Source organism: Tauraco erythrolophus, chromosome 2, assembly GCF_009769465.1.
Source record: "Tauraco erythrolophus isolate bTauEry1 chromosome 2, bTauEry1.pri, whole genome shotgun sequence".
Lineage (NCBI taxonomy): Eukaryota > Metazoa > Chordata > Aves > Musophagiformes > Musophagidae > Tauraco > Tauraco erythrolophus.
This window is the reverse complement of record NC_141466.1, coordinates 21,479-43,864: the sequence shown is the minus strand read 5'-3', so window position 1 is coordinate 43,864 and position 22,386 is coordinate 21,479. Positions and strand designations below refer to the sequence as shown.

At 45.2% G+C, this 22,386-nt stretch overlaps 2 protein-coding genes across 5 annotated transcripts in view; one reads left to right on the top strand and one right to left on the bottom strand.

Moving 5' to 3' along the window:
• Window positions 1-2,949, bottom strand: part of ZNF512 (zinc finger protein 512) — a 31,913-nt gene extending 28,964 nt beyond the window's left edge. For 3 of the 4 annotated variants that reach the window (XM_086631978.1, XM_086631981.1, XM_086631980.1), the window contains exon 1: window positions 2,729-2,753. In XM_086631978.1, the coding sequence (XP_086488104.1) occupies window positions 2,729-2,752 (24 nt within the window). In that variant the 5' untranslated portion in view covers window position 2,753. Of the gene's footprint in view, window positions 1-2,728; window positions 2,754-2,920 lie in introns of those variants that run through there. The other variant, XM_086631977.1, reaches the window with a different exon arrangement.
• A 59-nt stretch (window positions 2,950-3,008) lies between these two features.
• On the top strand, window positions 3,009-19,940 carry GPN1 (GPN-loop GTPase 1). Its single transcript, XM_086631179.1, has 14 exons — window positions 3,009-3,110; window positions 3,205-3,298; window positions 4,249-4,288; window positions 5,331-5,397; window positions 6,012-6,049; window positions 6,984-7,062; window positions 7,165-7,259; window positions 9,315-9,360; window positions 13,601-13,747; window positions 16,032-16,114; window positions 17,793-17,832; window positions 18,437-18,527; window positions 19,015-19,122; window positions 19,742-19,940. The coding sequence occupies exons 1-14, from the start codon at window positions 3,033-3,035 to the stop codon at window positions 19,831-19,833; spliced, it is 1,098 nt and encodes a 365-aa protein (XP_086487305.1). The 5' UTR covers window positions 3,009-3,032; the 3' UTR covers window positions 19,834-19,940.
• The last annotated feature ends 2,446 nt before the right edge of the window (window positions 19,941-22,386 follow it).

The following is a 22,386-nucleotide window of genomic DNA, read 5'->3' as shown; positions in this document are numbered from 1 at the left end:
CTCTCCCTGGGCCTCCAGCCCCAGAACTGCCTCCCATAGAAAGGTGAGGGAAGCAGCAGGAGAGAAATTCACAACTGATTGGTCAATGACTTCACTCATATCTTGTCTTCTTTGCAAGAAAAGTCAATTGAACGTTTGTGTTCGTATTACTTTGGCATGTTTACACGCATCTAGCAGTACAAACAGCAGTGCTGGGGAAACTCCTGCATCAGAAACACAGAGAAACCTCACTGAGGAGCAGCTAGAAAAAAATTAGGCCTGTTAAGTTATAACAATAAAAATGAACAAACAGGCAGGCACAGTCTGCTGCAATTAGTTGGCCTAACCTACCATTAGAAGAACCTAGATAACTGACATACATGGCAAATGTTTTAAGATTACTTTTTTTTTAGAACTAAAAGATTTTGCATAAAAGCGAAGATTAATACGAAGAATTTAGGTCACAGTTAAGGATCTGCAATTAAAAAAAGGAAAGTACAGATGATCTGTCCAGTCTTCCTTTCTGAGAAGTTGATAGCAGCAACCGTGAAGAAAACGTCTAGAGAAACTGGTGTGTAAGTTTTGAACGTTTTTTATTTATACAGTGTACTTCCCACGCAGAACACAGAGACCTAAGGTAGGCTGGAATGCCCAAGACCAGGTGTCATGGTTTAACCCAGCCAGCCACTAAACACCACTCACCCTCTCCCACCCCTGGGGAAAAGAATTAAAGAGGGAAAGGGAAGGAGACTTATGGGTTGAGATAAAAACAATTTAGTCGTAGTAATAACGATAATAATAATCAATTATTATATATATAAAAAGATAGATAATAATAGATGCAAACAAGTGATGCACCATGTAATTGCCCATCACCCGGTGACTAACACCTGTCCCATCCGGGATAATGATCCCAAAGCAGTTAAGTCCTGACACTGCAATCCCAGATGAGTGAGAGGCCCAAAAAGAGAGTGAGAGACAGAACTCCAAGAGACCAAGAGAGCCCTCAGAAGAGAATTCCAAAGCTCCCGATCAGACCTCATCTATATACCAAGCCTCATGTAGCATGATGTGGAATACTCCGTTGGGGAATTTGGCCCTCAATCCTAAATCTAAATTCAAATCACAAGGAGAGTTGTGGGCCCTCTATCCCAGCCATGCTCCCCCCCAGCCCGTTGTGCTCCTGCACACTGGCAAGAACATGGCAGCTGAAAGGTGCTTGCTGTCTCAGTGCCAACTACAAACATCAGTGCGTTGGCAACATTCTTCTCCTAACGAATCCCAGACTGAAACCCAAACACGGAGCTCTTCTAGCAGCTAAAAAGAAAACTAACTCTGTCCCAGCTGAAACCAGGACATAATATATGATAATATATAAAATGATAATAATATATACAAACAAGCAATGCACAGTGTAATTGCTCACCACCCACTGACCAACACCTGTCCCATCCGGACTAGTTATTCTAAAATAGACAAGTCCCAAAACCGCAATCCTGGAAGAATAAGAGGCCTGAAAAAAAAATCAAATCAAAAAAAAGAACCAGAGAGATATAGAACCTGAGAATCAAAATTCCCAGTCAACCCTCATCTACACAACTGGGCATGATGTTGCATGATATTCCATGGGCCAAGGTGGACCGCGATCCTGAATCTGAGCTCAGATCCCAAGCTAGGAGTTGCGCGTCCTTTGTTCCAGCCGTGCTCCCCCCCGGGCACTGGCAAAACACGGGACGCTGGACAGTCCCTGATGTTCCAGCCACAACTACAAACACCAGCGCTCCCCCCGTAACAAAGCCCGTACTAAACCGGACACACAGCGCCGTTCCAGCCACCAAAGAGAAACACCGACTGTCCCAGCCGAAACCAGGCAGGACAGCTGGACACATGGAAAGCCAGAAAGGCAACTTCCTCGCACAGGTTAGAAAGAGACACAGCGGCCTAGTGCCTGGCAGGACAAAGAAACTTCACTTGCAACGGGGCCGTTTCGGCCTCCCCGGCGGCTGCGGGACGGCCCTGTGACCCGGCGCACGTGCCGCCGCTGGAGACGGGCTGCTCCAAACCAGGCGCCTGCGAAACCGGCACTGAGCACCGCGCAGAAACGCCCGCGGTCAGGGCAGCGAGGCGCAAACTGCCAGCGCGCCAGTGGCAGCACCCGCCAGCCGTCCCGCAGGGCCGGGTCTGCCCCTTCCCTTCCCCGGGACCGGGCGCCAGCGGGACGGCTCAGCGGCCCCGCGGAACTCCCCCCTTCAGCCCCGCCGTTCCGCTTCTGCCCGCGCACCTCACGCCGCTCGCAACGCAGGCTCCTCGGACAAAGGTTCCGGTTCCCCGCCCGGCCCTCCGCCGAGGGGAGCCGGGCCCACCGCTCCCAGACGAGAAGCAGCCGTTCCCGCCGCTGCTGGCAGCGCTCCGGGCTGCCCAGCGCGGGTCCCGCTCGCCGCCCGTCCGCTCGGGGACGGGGCCCGGCCCACGGGCGGCGGCACAGAGCGGGGCTGCTCAGCGAGCCGAGGCCGCGCGGCCCGCGCACGCCGTTACCGGGCTGGGCCCCTGCTCCTTCCAGCCCGGAGCCCGGCGCGACCCTCGGCGCGCAGCAGAAGTCCTACCGCGGCTGCTCCGGTGGCGCCGACGCGCTCCCGCCATTCCGACGGCGGAGCCCACCTCGCGGCGGCTTCCGGCCCCGCGCGCCCCTCTCCCCCGCCCCCGGGACAGCGCGTCGGCAGCACCGGCGGCGCGGACCCCGCGCACTCACCGAGCCGCCGCCGCCGCCCCGCATGGTGCCGCCACGTCAGCGCGCGCCCCGTCCGCGCCCGCGCGCGGCCGCGAGGCCCCGCCCGCCTGCTTCCGGCCGCCTCCTCACGGCGGCAGCCGGCCTCGAGCCCCGGCGGGGAAATGCTGCCAGCTGCCCCCGGGCCCCGACCGGACCGCCCGGCGCGCTGCGTACCCCTCCAGCGCCGGCAGGGCGACAGCCGGGTCCCGCGCGTTACGGCGGAGTGCCGCGGGCCGCCCCCCGCCGTCCTCGCCGCGCCCCGGAAGGACAAGTGGGTGCTGGGAAGATGGCGGCGGCGCCGGCTGCTCCGGTGTGCTTGCTGGTGCTGGGCATGGCTGGCTCCGGGAAGACCACCTTCGTGCAGGTGAGAGGCGGCCGGGGCGCTGCGGGGAGCCGCCGGTTCCCCCCAGCGCTGCCCCCGCGTCCAGCGGGGCCTGACCCCCCCTTGTGTCCCCTAGCGACTGGCGGCCCACCTCCACGGGCAGCGCTGCCCGCCCTACGTGATCAACCTGGACCCCGCCGTGCGCGACCTGCCCTTCCCCGCCAACATCGGTGAGCGCCGCCGCCGCGGGGCGGGAGGGGCGGGCCCGGCCCGGAGGCACGGCGTGCTCGTGGGTCCGCCAGAAGGAAGCCGGCATGTTTAACCCAAAGGGTTGTTTGTCTTGTGGGGTTTTTTTGTTGTGTTTTGTTTTGTTTGTGGGTTTGTTTTTTTTTTAATTTATTGTAACTCTTTTCTCCTATTAATCTTTAACGTGAATTTTGGGGACAAAAGGCGTTCTTCCATCGCGTTTATACTTTTTTTTTTTTTTTTTACATCATCTGGTACGATTTGATGTGTTTGGGTTCTTGTGGATTTTTTTTCTGCGTCAGCGATGAGCGTACTACGAGCAGATTCGATCTGCTGCCCTGTATCCAAAGCAGTGGTAGCCATGTGTGCTACCAAATAACTTCTTCAAAACGCTTTGGAAGACATGAATTTAATGGAAAATACCTTAACAATAAACAATTCTGTTTAGCCATTCTAAAGGGCTTACCAGTCGTTAGGTTTGTGAGGGTCCTGTCTGTCAAACTTTCCAGAGTTTGTTAGCCAGCCTCTGCAGAGGGTAAGAAAGGCAGTGTGGATCCCAAAACTGTTTTATTGATATCAGATGAGTTGTCAGAGTATCTGTTCTGGTGCTGGATCTCCAATAACACAGATATCTGCACTTTGTTAACTGATTTTGAGCAGCTGAGAACAAAATTCAGCTCAAGCAGTTACTGCTCTATACCTCAGACGGTGGTGTTTCACATGAATTATGTTTGGTTTCATACGTATGTTGAGAGCACAGCTAATCTGTTAGGTTTTATGTATTCTGTTTGGGGGTTTTTCCTGTCGGTGCTAGATCTATTATTGAGACAAAAGGAGACTTGCTAGAAAAAGAAGGGTACCTATCAGCAAATTGATAAAGATGGCTATTTAAAAAGTGATGTCCTAAAGCTATTTGTACATCTTCCTCCTCTAGATATCAGGGACACTGTGAAGTACAAAGAAGTCATGAAACAGTATCCTTTTTTTTTACTAAATCATGATATTAAAAATCTCAGGTTTTATGAAAATTGTTTGTCACTTCTGCACAGTATGATGAAGAGGTCAGAAGGTGTCTGGAATTGCAGCAATGCGGAATGTTGCATGAAGTAATAGTTTGCGCAGGTGGGATAATATACAGTGTTTGGATTTGGCTTGCTAGTGTGACTCTTAAATATATTGTTTTAGAAAAGGATAAAGATGGTGGGGGGGATAGCATTCTTGATTTTGGCTCTTGTTTGATTTGGAGTTACCACCAAAACATTGAAGTATAAGCTTCAGTTTGGTATGTAGGTGCAATGTTTGGTTTACTGTGTCTGTGAGCCACTACTGGAGTTGAAGCATCTCATTAAATAGTGCTTGAGGGTCCCTGGCCTCATCTTTGGAGATTAACAGTAGTGGCCCTAGAAGACAGTATGTACTGATGAATCAGTGCTGGTTCTTCTGCAGTTAAAAAAAAATAAAATTCTTTGTTTCTTTGAGCACAATTAGTATACAGATCTGTATGCATGGAAAAAGACTTTGAAATCTGCATCTTTAAGTTGACGCTTCGAGTATCTTTATAACGTTCATTCCTATTGTCATTTCTGCTAAAAGTATATTTGTGAAAGAAATCTTTTAATTATCTTTTGAAGTATAAATTCTTTAAATTTAGTGCATTCAGGGCATTATTGAATTCTGCATTACTGACTGTGTTGTAAATCTTTTTGGAAAGACAAAGATGGCTTTGATGTATGCATTTTCTCTTTGTCCAGAATGATAATGCTTGAATAATGGCAAGGGAAAGCCATGACGTAGCTCCTTTTCCTTTTGGCAATCACGTGTGTCTGGGCAAGAGACAGACCACTTTATGTTTGTTATGCTGCTGCATCACTTAGAAGACTTAGTTGTTTATTAGAGGTATTGCCTGTTGCTGCAAGGTATCCAGTCTGCATTGTACATGGCCAACTATTACCAGAATTTAAAAAGAAGCCCTCTGAGGTCTGCATAATCATCTGCTTTCCTAAATGAAGCGTCCAGATATGGGCTGGGCCCAAATGGTGGAATAGTGACCTCTCTCAATCTCTTTGCTACAAGATTTGATCAGGTACGAGGTTGTTCCTGTGCAACACTGTGGTACGAATACCGCGCTGGGAGACCGTGGGATTTTTTGCGTGTTTGGAATCTCAGAGAGCACTGTGTTTGGTTACCCTGCTGATATGTCTTCAGAATTAAAATTATTTCTTTAGAATTAAAGTCTTCGAGTATTCTCCATACAGAGCCATGTATTATACAGAGCGCAACAGCTTTCATTTGAGAGATTTCAGTAGGGAAGTAGGGAAGCCGACTTCTGGAGACGCGTTAAGTTTGCGTAGGATTATTCGATAATTGACTGCTCTCTTCAGCCATAACGCTGGGTCAGCGCTGGGTGGGAACTCACACGAGATACTGAGACAGTGCGCAATCTCTTAGTAAAAAGGTGGGGAATGACTGTATTTGTTGTACCATTTCTTTAGCCAGGTACTAGAACACAGACAAAATCAAGGTTGCTTTTGACCCATGCAGCGTCTGAGCATTTTCACACATGGAAAAGCTCAAGACTTTAATCTTCTTTTGTTACATATATGCAGCTGTGCAAGTTAATGTAGTTTCTGTTCTGAAATGATTATGAGTGTTTCCTGGTGTGAGCCTAAATACCAAGTATGCTCCTTTTTCAATCAGGTGATGAAGTTCATTGAAAAAAGACAAAACGCATCCAAGTGAGTACATTCTACCAACTTCTACTTCTCTGATATCTGTGTGGGAAAACCATGGGAAATCCTAAAAAGGTTCTCTGCGTGTTTTCTAGTTGTTTTTCACACTAGATATAAATTTTATGTGGAAAAGGGTGTAGAATTAGAACAGATAAACTAGACTTCAGATATGTTGAAGAATTGTCTGCTGATTCCACTTCTGCTTTTCTTGTCTTCCACTAGACTGTCATTTTTTCTCACACACTGTTCAAACAGGCATCAGTTAATTCTTCTTCTGAAGAGTTTGCAGTACTAAGTGTCTGTCAGGTTGATGCCTTCAACTTTTATAGAATCTGAAGAGAGTATGAGCTTCTTAGTTGCAGAATTCACACAGGAAATTTTCAGGCATGCCCATAAATCTTGACACTGGGAGAAGCTTTTCTGATCTCAGGCTGAGAGAATTGGGGCTCTTCAGCTTGGAGAAGAGAAGGCTCCGGGTTGATCTTATTGCAGCCTTCCAGTACTTAAAGGGGGCTACAGGAAAGCTGGAGAGGGACTTTTTACAAGGGCATGTAGTGACAGGACAAGGGGCAATGGCTTTAAACTGAAAGAGGAGAGATTTAGATTGGATATAAGGAAGAAATTTTTCACTCAGAGGGTGGTGAGGCAGTGGAACAGGTTGCCCAGAGAAGTTGTGGATGCCCCATCCCTGGAAGTGTTCAAGGCCAGGTTGGATGAGGCTTTGGGCAACCTGGTGTAGTGGAGGGTGTCCCTGCCCATGGCAGGGGGGTTGGAACTGGATGATCTTTGAGGTCCCTTCCAACCCAAACCATTCTGTGATTCTATCTGTAATAGAATAATCATGTGACTTGCAGTATGTGCTTGCGGTAATCTAGTAAGAATAGGACCTTGTGCTGAACTAATTTTCCCTTATTGTTTGTCGGGGGTGACTTCTTACCAGGTATGTTATTATTGACACACCAGGGCAAATTGAGGTATTCACCTGGTCAGCATCAGGAACCATCATAACTGAGGCCTTGGTAAGTGTTTTCCCAGTGACTTAACAGTGGGGCTGTGTGAAAGAAGAGGCTGTTGAAAAGCAGGTACCTCTAATTAAAATATCTTTTACTCTATGTTTCCAGGCTTCCTCTTTTCCTTCAGTTGTTGTTTATGTGATGGACACCTCTCGCAGTATTAACCCCATCACGTTTATGTCCAACATGCTGTATGCCTGCAGGTAAGAAAAGCTGAAAATGCAGTCCATCTGCTTTGATTGCTCTTTGATAGTTACATTGGAGGGGAATCATAGAATGGTTTGATTGGAAGGGACCTTTCAAGATCACCTAGTCCACTCCCCCTTCTGTGGGCAGGGACATTTTTCACTGGATCAGGTTGCTCAAAACCCTGTCCAACCTGGCCTTGAACACTTCCAGGGACAGGGCACACGCAACTTCTCTGGGCAACCTGTTCCAGTGCCTCACCACCCTCTGAATGAAAAATTTCTTCCTTGTATCTAATCTAAATCTGCCCTCTTTCAGTTTAAAGCCATTGCCCCTTGTTATATCACTACATGCCCTGGTAAAAGTCCCTCTCCAGCTTTCCTGTAGCCCCTTTAGGTACTGGAAGGTCTCCCCGGAGCCTTCTCTTCTCCAGGCTGAACAGCCCAAACTCTGTCAGCCTGTCTCCATAGCAGAGATGTTCCAGCCCTTAGATCATCTTCATGGCCCTCCTCTGGACCCGCTCCAGTAGCTCCATGTCCTTCTTGTGCTGGGGACTCCAGAGCTGAACACAGTATTCCAGGTGGGGTCTCATGAGAGCAGAGCAGAGGGGCAGAATCCCCTCCCTCGCCCTGCTGCCCACGCTGCTTTGGATGCAGCCCAGGACACGGTTGGCTTTCTGGGCTGCCAGCGCACATTGCCGGCTCATGTTGAGCTTCTCACCCACCAACACCCCAAAGTCCTTTTCCTCAGGGCTGCTCTCCATCCATTCTCCGCCCAGCCTGTACTTGTGCTTGGGATTGCCCCAACACACGTGCAGGACCTTGCACTTGGCCTTGTTGAACTTCATGAGGTTTGCAACGGTTCACTTCTCCAGCCTGCCAAGGTCCCTCTGGATGGCATCCCTTCCCTCCAGCGTGTCCACAACACCACACAACTTGATGTCATCTGCAAACTTGCTGAGGGTGCACTGATGCAGCCCAGGATACTGTTGGCTTTGTGGGCTGCCAGCGCGCATTAATGCCTCAAATTCATTTAATCTGCTGTTTTGGTTATTCTCTGTCTTAGTGGTTTTCCCATTGGATAAGCAAAATAATTTAGGTGCCAATGGACATCTGGAGGTCATTGGGTCAAAACTCCCACTGAAAGTGTTAAATAATCCATGAGACCTTAGTGTGATGAAAGCTAGTTACGTCAGATTTAACACATTGTCTGTTGCTTATAAAATCATTTTTCTAAGATGTATCAAGATAGCCTAGTTTCAGCTCCTTCTAGTAAATGCATAATATTTTATTCTATTTTTATAATATTATTGATATTTTCAGTGATTCTTCAAGATTCATTTGGAGCTCAGCGTAGCAGGTTGTTCTTGATTTAATGACTTCCTCCTCGTAGATGGATTTAGCTGTTTTCTTTCATGTTAAACCAGGGACTAAATACCTATGTGAAGATTAACATATTTAAAGCTGTCATAATTTATGGTAAATTTTGGTAAAAGATCTTGAAAAAACCTGTCAGTCCTTGTACCAAGGTCAAAAACTGTGTCACTGTGATAGGAGTATGCAAAGCATGTCTTATTACATGCTGCATTTTCTGACAAAATGAGCAAAAGGTGCTAGAATATGTACAGTGAAATGAATATGTAAGCTCACGTTTCAAGGTAGTTTTGCTTTATAGGTGTTTTGAGTTATTTTAATTAATTGCTTAGTTCACAAATAATATCTCAGAACCTAAGGTTTGAGTCAAAATAGTTAGAAAATGCAAAGAGACTTAAATATTGGGATCTAAGAGTCAGAGAAAATAATAATCAAAATCATCTGGGTGTGTAGAAGGAGGTTTTCTGTCTCATAGACATGCGCTTACGTGTTGGGGCAGCATATTTGGTTCAGCCATGGTAAGCAGGGTGAAAATTACATTCTAATTGATGTGGAGGAAAAGAATTATCTTTTGAAGTCAGATGTATTTAGTTTTGTGCAAGTCTTGTCTGCCTTATGCTTAACCTGTTTTCCATTCTAGTGAGATTTAAATAATTTTTAATGGTTTTGTTTGTTTGTTCTTGTTCCCACACACACCAGTATCCTGTACAAGACAAAGCTACCTTTCATTGTTGTCATGAACAAAGTAAGTTAAAGCTATCATTTCTGTGTCCTAGTGGAACATTGCTCTGTTCAGCTTGCTTTGCTGTAGTGCCTTTGTCTGACTGCAATAATAGATTTTCTAGAAAAGAAGGGCTGGGAGGGAGGTGCAGGCTGAAAGCTGAATCTAAAAAGGGTCTTTAATCTGGTACACAAATGCACAGGAAGAATCAGGGATGGACAGTTACCTCCAAACATTCAAGTGAGAGATGACACTGATAATTTGAAAAACGTTTTGCACCTTATGCTGTAAGGAAACTTAACTTTGTAGCAGAAGGGTAAGTTCATTACTGAATCCGCTCTTACAGTCCCCTGCTTCCTCAGAACAATTATCTTAATTATTTCTGCTTGGCAGCAGGCTGATGACTTAGAGTGGGAGTTGTGTAACACCTGCCTGTTTTGAGGGAGGACTCTCATGTATTGTAGCAGGCAAAAATTAACAAAAGGTGTTCAGTCCTGACCAGTGACACTAAAAACATGCCAGTGTTTGCCAGAAAGTAGATACTTACTAGCCTGTACCTGCACTGTTGTGTAAGGTGCTTGTAGCCTCAAAGGATGCTTTTGAACTTAACAGCTAGCCAACTCTTTAAAGTGACAATTTCACATACTAAAAGAATCCCATGAGATTTTTGGTGGGAGTACTCTTCCTTTTTCCCACAGACATGTTTTGCATTCAAGGAATTGCTCCCCAGCATAGCAAGCCCTGTGTGTGCATGCATGTGTATCCGGTACGCCTCCTCTAGAACACTCATGCTTTGACTGTGAAATTTTACCGCACGCCAGCCGAGCAGGATTGGTGTCTGATCTATTCCGACTACACACATCTTCCCAGTGACCCAAACCGTGCATGTTTTTGGTATCTGCTTGCTCACTTAGCAAGTTTTTGTACACTGTTTCTTTCTAACTCTAGACAGTAATTTTAGAACAAGCTGTTAAGCGTTTCTGTAGAAAAAGCCATGAGGTAGGAAAACCATTCTCTCTTAGGAAAATACATTTTTTGAAAGACTGATAGAAATGGGACTTCATCAGTGTGTGTAAGGAAAGGAAGGCCCAAGGCTTAGGATTCATAACTTTACACTTCATTTTGATCTGATGTTTAGCCTTTGGTAACAACTAAAGCCAACAGCATTCGAAGAATTTTTGACAAGCATTTTAAAATCGGCTCTTGATAATGGTAATGGAAAACACCAAGGAACTGATATATGTGCAGTGACAAACACGTAGATTTAAGGAATGTTAAGATTTGTAGGGGGAAAAAATAGTAATTTGTAGAGTTAATTTAATTTTATTTATAGAATTTAAACTAACTCTAAAGAGTCAGGCTTTGGCCCTTGATGGATTCAGTTCTGTCTGGAATTTCTTGAGAAATGCTAGATAATTGTTTCTTCCTCCTTCCTATTCGTGCTGGGAAATGAAATATAGCAGAGTTTTAGACACCTCTATATTGTGATAATAGTGGATATACATGTGGTAAGATATGTTTATAAAACTCTTTAATCAAATTTTTGGATACCAGTCCATGTAAAATTATGGAACCATCTCACCTGTTTGTGTCCATAGTCTTGGACTGAGTTTAGTTTATAACTGATGGAGTTCAAGATCCTTAGGGCAGTGAGGAGGGTGCACAGCAGGCTCACTGCCCTGGATCTCAGGAGAGCAGACTTTGGCCTCCTCAGGGATCTGCTTGGTAGAGTATGATGGGATAAAGTCCTGGAGGGAAGAGGGGCACAAGAAAGCTGGCTAATATTCAAGGATCACCTCCTCCAAGCTCAGGAGTGGTACATCCCAACAAAGAGGAAGTCAGGCAAAAACACCAGGAGGACTGCATGGATGAACAGGGAGCTCCTGGATCAACTAAAACACAAAAAGGAAGCCTGCAGAGGGTGGAAGCAAGGACAGGTAGCTTGGGAAGAATACAGAGAAATTATCCGAGCAACCAGGGATCAGTTTAGGAAAGCTAAAGCCCCGATAGAGTTAAACCTGGCCAGGGACATCAAGGGCAACAAGAAAAGCTGCTATAGGTACATCGGTGATAAAAGGAGGACTAGGGAAAACATAGGCCCTTTCCAGAAGGAAATGGGAAACCTGTTGACCTGGCCACCCAGGATATGGAGAAGGCTGAGGTTCTCAATGACTTCTTTGCCTCAGTCTTCACTGGCAAGAGCTCCAGCTCACTGTCCAAGTCACAGAAGGCAAAGGCAGGGAGTGGGAGAATGAAGAACCACCGACTGCAGGAGAAGATCAGGTTCAAGACCATCTAAGGAACCTGAAGGTGGACAAGTCCATGGGACCTGATGAGGTGCATCCGTGGGTCCTGAGGGAACTGGCAGATGAAGTTGCTAAACCACTATTCATCATTTTGAGAAGTTGTGGCAGTCTGGTGAAGTTCCCACCAACTGGAAAAGGGGAAACATAACCCTCATTTTTAAAAAGGGGAAATCAGGAAGACCCAGGGAACTACAGGCCAGTCAGTCTCACCTCTGTGCCCGGCAATATCATGGAGCAGAAGCTCCTGGCAACTATGAGGAGGCACATGGAAAATGAGGTGGTGACTGGTGACAGCCAACATGACTTCACTAAGGGCAAATAGTGCCTGACAAATTGGTGGCCTTCTACAACAGGGTTACAGCATTGGTGGATAAGGGAAGAGCAACTGACATTATGGCTGAGTGAACTGGGGTTGTTCAGCCTGGAGAGGAGAAGGCTCCAGGGCGATCTTATAGCAGCCTTCCAATACTTAAAGAGGGCGTACAAGAAAGCTGGAGAGGGACTTTTTGCAAGGGCATGTAGTGACAGGACAAGGGACAATGGCTTTAAACTGAAAGAGGGCAGATTTAGATTAGATACAAGGAAGAAATTTTATACAATGAGGGTGGTGAGGCACTGGACCAGATTGCCCAGAGAAGTTGTGGCTGCCCCATCCCTGGAGGCGTGCAAGGCCAGGTTGGATGAGGTTTTGAGCAACCTGATCTAGTAGAAGGTGTCCCTGCCCATGGCAGGGGGGTTGGAACTAGATGATCTTTAAGGTCCCTTCTAAACCAAACAATTCTATGATTCTTTGGTCGTCTGCCTGGACTTATGCAAAGCATTTGACGCTGGCTGACATGACATCCCTGTCTCTAAATTGGAGAGACATGGAGTTGACGGATGGGCCACTCCATGGATAAGAATTGGCTGGATAGTTATGCTCAAAAAGTTTTGGTCAACAGCTCAATGTCTGAGTGTAGACCAGTGAGGAATGGCTTTTCAACATAAGAAGGACATGTACCTGTTGGAGCGTGTCCAGAGGAGGCCACAAAAATGATCTGAGGGCTGGAGCACCTCTCCTATGAAGATGGGCTCAGAGAGTTAGGGTTGTTCAGCCTGGAGAAGAGAAGGCTCCGGACAGATCTTGTAGCAGCCTTCCAGTACCTAAAAGGGACCTACAAGGAGGCCTGCTAGAAAGCTGGAGAGGGACTCTTACACGGACATGTAGTGATAGGACAAGGGGCAATGGCTTGAAACTGAAAGAGGGGAGATTTAGATTGGATACAAGGAAGAAATTCTTCACTCTGAGGGTGGTGAGGCACTGGCACAGGTTGCCTAGAGAAGCTGTGGGTGCCGTGGAAGTGTTCAAGACCAGTTTGGATTAGGCTTTGAGCAACCTGGTGTAGTGGAAGGTGTCCCTGCCCGTGGCAGAGGGGTTGGAATTAGGTGATCTTTAAGGTCCCTTCCAACGCAAAGCATTCCATGATTCTGTGATTCTTCTGGTTGGAGCACAGCTGGATTCTAAGGATCCTGTAGGCTGTTGTTACCCAACATGGAAATGGCTCCGTTCCCCGCCCCCCCCAACCCCCAAGCCAATCGTGAAAGGATGGTTTCTTCAGTGAAGACTGTTCTTGTCTGGCCTCAATCATACAATTTAATATTTGCAACTTTCTTGCACAGTATGCAATTTTTGGATGCCCCTTTCCAGTAAACCATAGAAGCTTCTAGACTTGCAATTGTTTCCTTAAATATGCCTTTTTAAAACTGGGATAGTGGTTGGTTGTCTTTTCTTCCTGTATTCAAGTAGTTGATTTGATAAAAACAGAGCTTGGAAAACTTCAGACCAGGGCTGAATATTTTTTACAAGATCAGCATTTTGAAAGTAAGTTTAAAATGGAATTTTTTTATTTGTCCACTTAACTACCTAATGCTAAGAATGCACCATTATTACTTCTGAAAATGTTCTCTTCTTCTTCCAGACTGACATAATTGACCACAGTTTTGCAGTAGAATGGATGCAGGACTTTGAGACTTTTCAGGATGCCCTGAATCAAGAAACATCCTATGTCAGTAATCTGACTCGTTCTATGAGTTTAGTGTTGGATGAATTTTACAGTTCGCTGAAGGTAAGACTCTTCCTTTTTTTGCCACCTCTCATAAAAGCCTGGAGAAGAGAAAGCTCAAGGAGGGTGTTATTGTTGTGTATGAATACCTGATGGGATGATGTAAGGAAGGCAGAGGCAGGCTTCTTCCATTGGTGCCCAGTGAAAGGACAAGAGGCAATAGACATCAAGTGAAATAGAGAAAACTATGTTTAAACAGAAGAGGAAAAAAGAATTGCTGTAGTTTTACTGATCGAGCACTGAAACGGAGAAACTGTGGAATCTCCACCCTTGGAGATACTCAAAACATGCTCAGACAACATCTTCAGCAACCTGTTCTAGTTAATCCTGATTTTTAAGCAGGAGAGGTTGAACTAGATGATCTCCAGAGGTATCTTCCAACCTCAGCCACCCTGTCCTTCTGTAAAAGGGCTTTGCACTGCCCTTTTGAACTGGAATCTGTCGAAGAGCCTTGCGTTGGGGATGAGGATTTGCTGGTTTGAACATGAAGTAACTTTAGTTGCTTGTCATGCTGAGTGGATCATTTAATACTGACTTGTGATTAATCATCAGAAGAAAGCTAAGATAGGCTGGTAAGAGGTGATGTACTGTGTTGCAGTGTCTCCCATCTGAGATAATTTTCCTTGTTCTGAAAGTGTCAAGTACAGCTGGGCAATTTACTATGTAGGAAGAAAGGAAAGAATCTCAAAAACAAAACGGAAAAAAATCCTGTATATTTGCTGACACAAGAAAAAGTGTTTTTTTCTGCTTAGCAGGTTTTGAGAGGACCAATCTGTACAGTTTCTCTGAAAACACTATTCATTGGAGGATGTTAATGATTCCATAGTCTGTGCTTAAAGGGTTCAGCTAGTTGTGTAGCTTTTACTTAATAAAAGACAAGCAAATGGCTTTATGGGTGTTACAGGAAAAGCAATGAAAATAAATAAGTGATTCCACTTATATAGATAATCATGATTTAGCAAAAAGAAATAAAATTAAGTGCCCTATGTGGAACAATATACAGTATTTCAAACCGGATTGTAGTGGTGCCATGTACAGGAGTAAAGTTCTTCCTAGTCCTTATTTGCTAATCACTGTTTGTATGCATGTCATCTCTATTGGAATAGTAGACTGGAGAGCTGGACATCTGCAGAGGATTATAGAGTAGAAGGCAGCTTGTACTTAAGTGCAGTGAAACTGTAAATATTAATATGTATTGGCACAGGATTAAGGCTTAAAATCCTGTGGAATGCTTGATTGTCTGCATTTTTACTGTACTGTTGATAAAATGCAGGGCTGTGTTGGAAAAAGGCTTACATTTGAAAGTGAGCAGTTAAGACTGTTTTTCTTACGAAAAAGAGGGAGAATTTTCATTAGAGGTTGTAAGATTCTTAAGGGTCACCAAGTACTGGCTAGTAATAGTCTTAATTAAAGGTATTTTTAGATAATTGATTTAATAAAAGCAGAACAAAGGCCAGAAGTGTAATGACAGACAAGTTCAAATTAGACAACCGATGTGCATTTTGAATGCGTTGCCATAGTAACTGATTAAATTCTCCATCTCTTGCTGTTCTGGAGGTTGGGTTGGGTACTTCTTAAAATGTGCTTCAGCTAAATACAAAGTATGAGGCAGAACTTCACAGGCAAAAGGTCAGTTCTTGTGGTCTATTTTACACTTTAATTGTGGTACACTGATAGTGCAGCAGTCACACTAACTGCTTAGAATACTAGGTTCAGGATAAGAACTTGGAGTATGAACAGTAACCAAGTAAAGAGAAGAAGGATTTGATCTTTCTTTTGAATTGCCCTACGTTGTTCGTTATATTTAGGCATTGTTTTGTCTTAACTATGCTTTTTCTGGGGTATTGAGATTGGAGGTACAAGGTTTTCTTTTTTTTTTTTAACTGTTGCTTTTCCCCCCCTGCCCCGTGGTAAAATTTGTGAAACAGACGAGAAAACCCAGGTTCCTGAGTTAAATGTGAGAGAGAAAGAAAGAAAAAAAAACAACCCAACCACCACCAACAACAAAAACCATCAAACCAGAGGTAGCAAACATCAACAGCAGGTGGAGAAAGAGGTTGAAAGCAGGAATGACGGAAGCAGAAGTAGTACTGCATACTTTTGTGCCACTGCGATGATTAAATGAGTATCATTAGATTCCTGGTTTTTTAAGTTTAGTTTTTCTTTGGTTTGTTTGTTTGTTTGTTTTAAAGGTACTGCTTAGTCTTTCCAGCTCTGATCATCCATTAGTTACCTAAAAACTTGGTTCAGTTACTCTTCAGTTCTGGTATGTGGTTTCCTTTTATAGGTGGTTGGTGTTTCTGCCGTGCTGGGCACAGGACTGGATGATTTTTTTGTTCAGCTTTCCAAAGCAGTAGATGAATATGAGAGGTAAGTAGATAACCTTTGGTCCCTGGCCCGTTGAATCCTTGCAGAAGTTACTGATTCGTGAGCTCACTCCTTCGATTTGAAAGACTGTTCAGCATTCACAGCCACGGTAGTCTAGAGTTTCTAATAGACTTAAGTGCAAGAGTCAGTAGAAAAAAGCAGCAGTCAAAAGGAGCTATTCAGAGGTGAATTTTTGTGCTGACTGTGAAGTGAAAAAGTAAAAGTGATCTTTGCCAGCAAATCCGTGAAGTCATTTTGTTTCCTATGATTCCATACGATGATCAAGGTTTGAATTGTCCACAGGAAGCTAACAGATCAGTTATGTTGGTCCCTTCCAACCCAAACTGTTCTGTGATTCTAAGAAGAGGGTATCCACATCCACTTTATCCTTATTTCAGTAAAGAAATATTTCAGAGGTTCCATAGTGGTACAATAATTTGGAAGTCTGTGAACAGTCTTCCTGTATAAGATCCTATTGAACTGTCTTAGGAGGCGCAAGTACTGACAGTGAAAGTCATGTCTGTGATTAGAGGAAACTGTTAGATCTGCTGATAGGTATAGCACTGAAATGACTCCCTCAGTCAAGCTTGTTTATTTTCTTATCCAACAAGACAGTGTGAGAAAGGCTTGCTATTTTAATGAAGGTTGTTCACTTATTTTGCATCAGTTGGTTTCAGAATCCAAATCATAGAATGGTTTGTGTTGGAAGGGATCTTCAAGATCATCCAGTTCCAACCCCCCTGCCATGGGCAGGGACACCCTCCACTACACCAGGTTGCCCAAAGCCTCATCCAGCGTGGCCTTGAACACTTCCAGGGATGGGGCATCCACAGCTTCTCTGGGCAACCTGTTCCAGTGCCTCACCACCCTCTGAATTAAAAATTTCTTCCTTGTATCTAATCTAAATCTGCCCTCTTTCGGTTTAAAGCCATTGCCCCATGTTCTGTCACTACACGCCCGTGTCCAAAGCCCCTCTCCAGCTTTCCTGTAGCCCCTTTAGGTACTAGAAGGTTGCTATAAGATCTCCTCAGAGCCTTCTCTTCTCCAGGCTGAACAGCCCCAACTCTCTCAGCCTGTCTCCATAGCAGAGGTGCTCCAGCCCTCGGATCATCTTCGTGGCCTCCTCTGGACTCACTCCAGCAGCTCCATGTCCTTCTTGTGTTGGAGACCCCAGAGCTGAATGCAGCACTGCAGGGGGGTCTCATGAGAGCAGAGCAGAGGGGCAGAATCCCCTCCCTCGCCCTGCTGCCCACGCTGCTTTGGATGCAGCCCAGGACACGGTTGGCTTTCTGGGCTGCCAGCGCACGGTGCTGGCTCATGTTGAGCTTCTCATCCACCAACACCCCCAAGTCCTTTTCCTCAGGGCTGCTCTCCATCCATTCTCCGCCCAGCCTGTACTTGTGCTTGGGATTGCCCCAACCCACGTGCAGGACCTTGCACTTGGCTTTGTTGAACCTCATGAGGTTCAGACAGGCCCATCTCTCCAGCCTGTCAGGGTCCCTAACCTGTGAAGGTTTACCCGAATCTGGGTAAAAGGTACTGTTAATCTTTCTGAAATGTCTCTCAAACATGAAAGCCTAGAGGAAACTTCTTTGGGATAAAAACAAGCCTCCAAGATGATCTTTACTTAATATAAATCATGTATTAGTTCAGACCGAATGCACTTTATTTATTTTTTCAGAGAATATCGTCCAGAATATGAGCGCCTGAGAAAAACACTGGTAAGTATTTTTTACTGTTGTACACCTGTACATAATGTACTGTGCACTCTGTGTTGTACACCGTATATCCAGTGTGTCTTGGGGTCACTTTTATGCATGCAATTGCCTCTGTGTTGGGAAGGTCTGACATTTCCTTCACTAATCATACTCAGTGTGGAAAACTCCTGTCCTGAAGCTCACCATCTGTTACATCTTCTGTTCAGAAGTATAGAGACTTTTTAAAAAATAGCTTTCCAAAGCAATTTGTTGAGAATATCACTGTATCTTTCTGCACCAGTGAAGCGTGCTGTTTTGACTCAGACAGTTAATAACGAAGACTGAATTGCAGTACCAAAATTAGTACCTCTGGTCACCTTGAGTTCTGGCTGTCCAAAGGACAGTTCTCTGCAGGCACAACTGAGTTCGTCTTCCTGATGCTACTGAAAACGTTCCTGAAGTCCAAAGACTTTATCCAAAAGTTATGTGTGACGTTAGTTGTAATGTAAGACCTGCTTATTGACTTCTGCTTTCTGACTGGAGGACAGACTGCTAGTATTGGGTGAGATTACTCTTCTGCTGATGTTGTAAATGTGCTCAGAATCCACGTGTAACTTTGTACCTACAGGAGAAAGCTCAAAATAAACAAAAGAGAGAGCAGCTGGAACACTTGTGGAAGGACATGGGCAGCGTGTGTGTGCAGGGCAACACTCTTGCAGGTACCTTACTAGGAAGATTGTTTACTGCAGAAGTTGTCTGAAGGGTCTACCTTGAGAAGTCACATAGAAAAATAAGAAAAATAAGCACATAGTGCTTTTCTGTCTTCATAGCAAAAGCGTGAAAGCAGCTTCATGTTAGTAAAGAGGAGAGGGGCTTTAATTCCTGTGGGATGGTTCAGACTTAGCTCTTCCATGGATCAGTCACAGACGTGAGAAGAAGAAACCCTGCTGTGCATATAAAGGAGTGGATGTAGTAGAAGTAATTAAATACTTTAGAAAAGGTGAAACAGCCAAATTATGAGAAAGCTCTGCTGTTGGTTGAACTGTTGCCTTGTATGAGTTTGAGTTGGGTGCTGATGTAGTCTGTCCCATGTCTTTGGAATCCCTTTAGAGTAGGTATTAATGGCCGTGTTTATGTGCAAATAGAAGTTGTCAGGGCACTTGTTAGCGTGCTGGTTTGTGTATAGTCATTTCTGTTCCCTTCAAGGGGCTGATGATGCTTCTGCAATGGGTCCCTCTGAGCTGATTCTAACACGAGGAACTCTTGATGAAGAAGAAGAGAGGGAGAGTGATACTGATGACATTGACCATGAAGGTAAGGGAATGAGGGATCTGATCTGGTATAAAAGCTGCCTGTCTACTCAGGAAATATCCTCTATATTTCGTTAACTGGATTGACTGTAATGAGAGCCTAGAAAGCAAGCAAACATTCAGTCACCTAAATACAGGTGTCTGAATGTGTAGCAGAAGCCCAGCTGCAATGCTTAGTCCAGTGATACCACTCTCTAACATTTGTGGAAGTTCAATTGTAAATTCTCTATTGGAGTAATTATTTTAATAGGTATATAATATGCATAAACCAGACAACTTGTTTTGCTTGGAGCATGTAGTGGCCTCTGAACCTGATTAACACACAGTTACGTTTCATCATCTCTTTGTTTCTGCCCCTGGCTCTCTTCCCTTTTCCTGTGACTCCTGGTATTGGAGCAATCTTCTAAGTTCTCACAGTGTGGGATTTTTCTCTTATATAGCTCACAGACTTAATCTTCATTCTTTCCCTGTTCCATTGTTTTTTAGGATCACTTATTTCTTTTGTGTTGTAATAAAGTTGAAGATCAAATAGACTTTACGTGTTGCTCTGGCTGGCCTGACTCTAGCTTTCTTCAGTAACACAAGTGGAACAAGTGCTGAACTGTGGATTTTTTTTCCCCCAGTTACTGAGGAGAGTCACGAAGAACCAGCCTTCAGAAATTTTATGCAAGAGACGCGGATGAAATACCAGAGAAGCAGCAGCCCGAATGAATGAGACCTTCAGAAACAGAGGGTTTGGAATCCCTTGTAATGGAGTTAAAAGTAAAGGAACAGCATAAAGAAACTTGCATGGAACCATGCATGAAGTCTTCTATCTGGGAACAGCTTCCTCTGTTGTATGTATGTCTGTCTTCCTGCAGTAGCTGTTGGTCTTACGACTTGAAGGTCTGGTATCCAACTGACTGCACATTTGGCCATCTGCCACTGTGACTTCCTGAAGCTGAAGGAACCAGATAGCACTTTCTTTTCCTCCAGATTCTTTAGATGTGCCTGTTGAGAGCTTAGATTTTAAGCTCAGAGTATTAGCTCTGACAGTATTAGCATCTAGAATACTTACTGCTCTCCAAAAGCGTGTTCTGTTCACTTTGTGTAGACAGGTATCTGCTGCAGTCAGGACGCCAGGGAAATCTCTACTGCATGAAACTTCATCAATCTAGTGTTGGATGTTTGGGTTTTAATGAAATACATTTTACTAACAAATGTGTGATGGTTAATAGCAGGACATTTCATTTCACCACTCTAATGTGAGACTATGCTTACAGCCCACCCATATGGATGCACAGCAAATGCGTATTAATTACATCACAAAGACACAGTCCAGATGCCTCCTAGGAAAATTCTGAGTAAAGAAAGTTCCCAGGAGGGAAAGTAATAAAAAGAATCTGTCTTGATTCAGCTCAGAACTGAAGTATTTGTGTCTAATACTTATTTTCCTGGTAGGCACCGCAGGTACAGGTATACACTGTTTACCATTCTAAACTCTGGAATCTTTGTTTTCTTTCCCTCCATACAATGCTATGCTCTCATTAGAGAGATTTCTTGGTGGGAATCTGGCAGCAGGGTCTGCTAGCACAAGTTCTATAGGTTCATGGAAAAACAGTTTCTGGGAATTTTTAAGCATAGCTGGCAGGGAAGGGCAATTGACAACCAGCTGTTACCTGCCAGCTCCAATACGCTTACTGCTTTATTGATGTAGAGCTTTCCAAGGTTACAACAACTCTGTATTTATACAAACTAGACTGATCCTAGTAGGAAGTGTTATCAGAAGCAAAGCTGAAACAAAGAGATTATACCATACTGGTAAAGTTAAAATAATACATTTGTTGTTAATCATAGAATAGTCTGGGTTGGAAGAGACCCCTAAAGGTCATCTAGTCCAGCCCCCCTGCCATAGGCAGGGACACCTTCCACTATACCAGGTTGCTCAGAGTCCTAATCAAACTGACCTTGAATGTTTTCAGGGATGGGGCATCTACCACCTCTCCAGGCAACCTGTTCCAGTGTTTCACCACCCTCATTGTAAAAAATTTCTTCCTTATATCTAGTCTAAATCTCCCCTCTTTCAGTTTAAAGCCATTGCCCCTTGTTATATCACTACATGCCCTGGTAAAAGTCCCTCTCCGGCTTTTCTGTAGCCCTTTCAGGTACTGGAAGGCTACTGGAAGGTCTCCCTGGAGCCTCCTCTTCTCCAGGCTGAACAGCCCCAACTCTCTCAGCCCGTCTTCATAGCAGAGGTGCTCCAGCCCTCGGATCATCTTCGTGGCCTCCTCTGGACTCATTCCAACAGCTCCATGTCCTTCTTGTGTTGGGGACTCCAGAGCTGAACACAGTATTCCAGGTGGGGTCTGAAAAGAATAGAGAGGGAGAATCCCTTCCCTCGACCTGCTGGCCACGTTTCTTTTGATAGAGCCCAGGACACAGTTGGCTTTCTGGGCTGCCAGCACACAGTGCTGGCTCATGTTGAGCTTCTCATCCACCAGCACTCCCAAGTCCTTCTCCTCAGGGCTGCTCTCCATCCATTCTCCGCCCAGCCTGTACTTGTGCTTGGGATTGCCCCAACCCACGTGCAGGACCTTGCACTTGGCTTTGTTGAACTTCATGAGGTTCTCACAGGCCCACCTTTCCAGCCTGCCAAGGTCCCTCTGGATGGCATCCCTTCCCTCCAGCGTGTCCACAACACCACACAGCTTGGTGTCATCTGCAAACTTGCTGAGGGTGCACTCAATCCCACTGTCCATGTTGCCAACAAAGGTGTTAAACAGCTCCAGCCCCAATACTGACTCCAGAGGAATACCAGTTGTCGCTCGTCTACACTTGGACATCGAGCCGTTGACCAAAACTCTTGAGTGCAGCCATCCAGCCAATTCCTTATCCACTGAGTGGTCCATCCGTCATATCCGTATCTCTCCAATTTAGAGACAAGGATGTCATGTCGGACAGTGTCAAATGCTTTGCACAAGTCCAGGTAGATGAGATCTGTTCCTCTTCCCTTACCCACCAACGCTGTAACCTTGTAGAAGGCCACTAAATTTGTCAGGCACAATTTGCCCTTAACGAAGCCATTTTGGCTGTCACCAGTTACGTGCTTAATTTCCACGTGCCTTAGCATAGTTTCCAAGTGCATCTGTTCCATGATCTTGCCAGGCACAGAGGTGAGACTGACTGGCCTGTAGTTCCCTGGGTCATACCACAAGTTCTGTGCAATCCCTAAATCCTCTTCCCCTGCATCCCATACTGGTTTCCACAGCCATTTGGGCAGGAACCCTCC

Excerpts from the sequence above, each read along its gene's own strand:
- GPN1 (XM_086631179.1), top strand. The coding sequence starts at position 3,033 with ATGGCGGCGGCGCCGGCTGCTCCGGTGTGCTTGCTGGTGCTGGGCATG. Across the intron at positions 7,063-7,164 it reads CCATCATAACTGAGGCCTTG|GCTTCCTCTTTTCCTTCAGT; the intron begins GTAAGTGTTTTC and ends CTATGTTTCCAG. Across the intron at positions 18,528-19,014 it reads GCAGGGCAACACTCTTGCAG|GGGCTGATGATGCTTCTGCA; the intron begins GTACCTTACTAG and ends GTTCCCTTCAAG.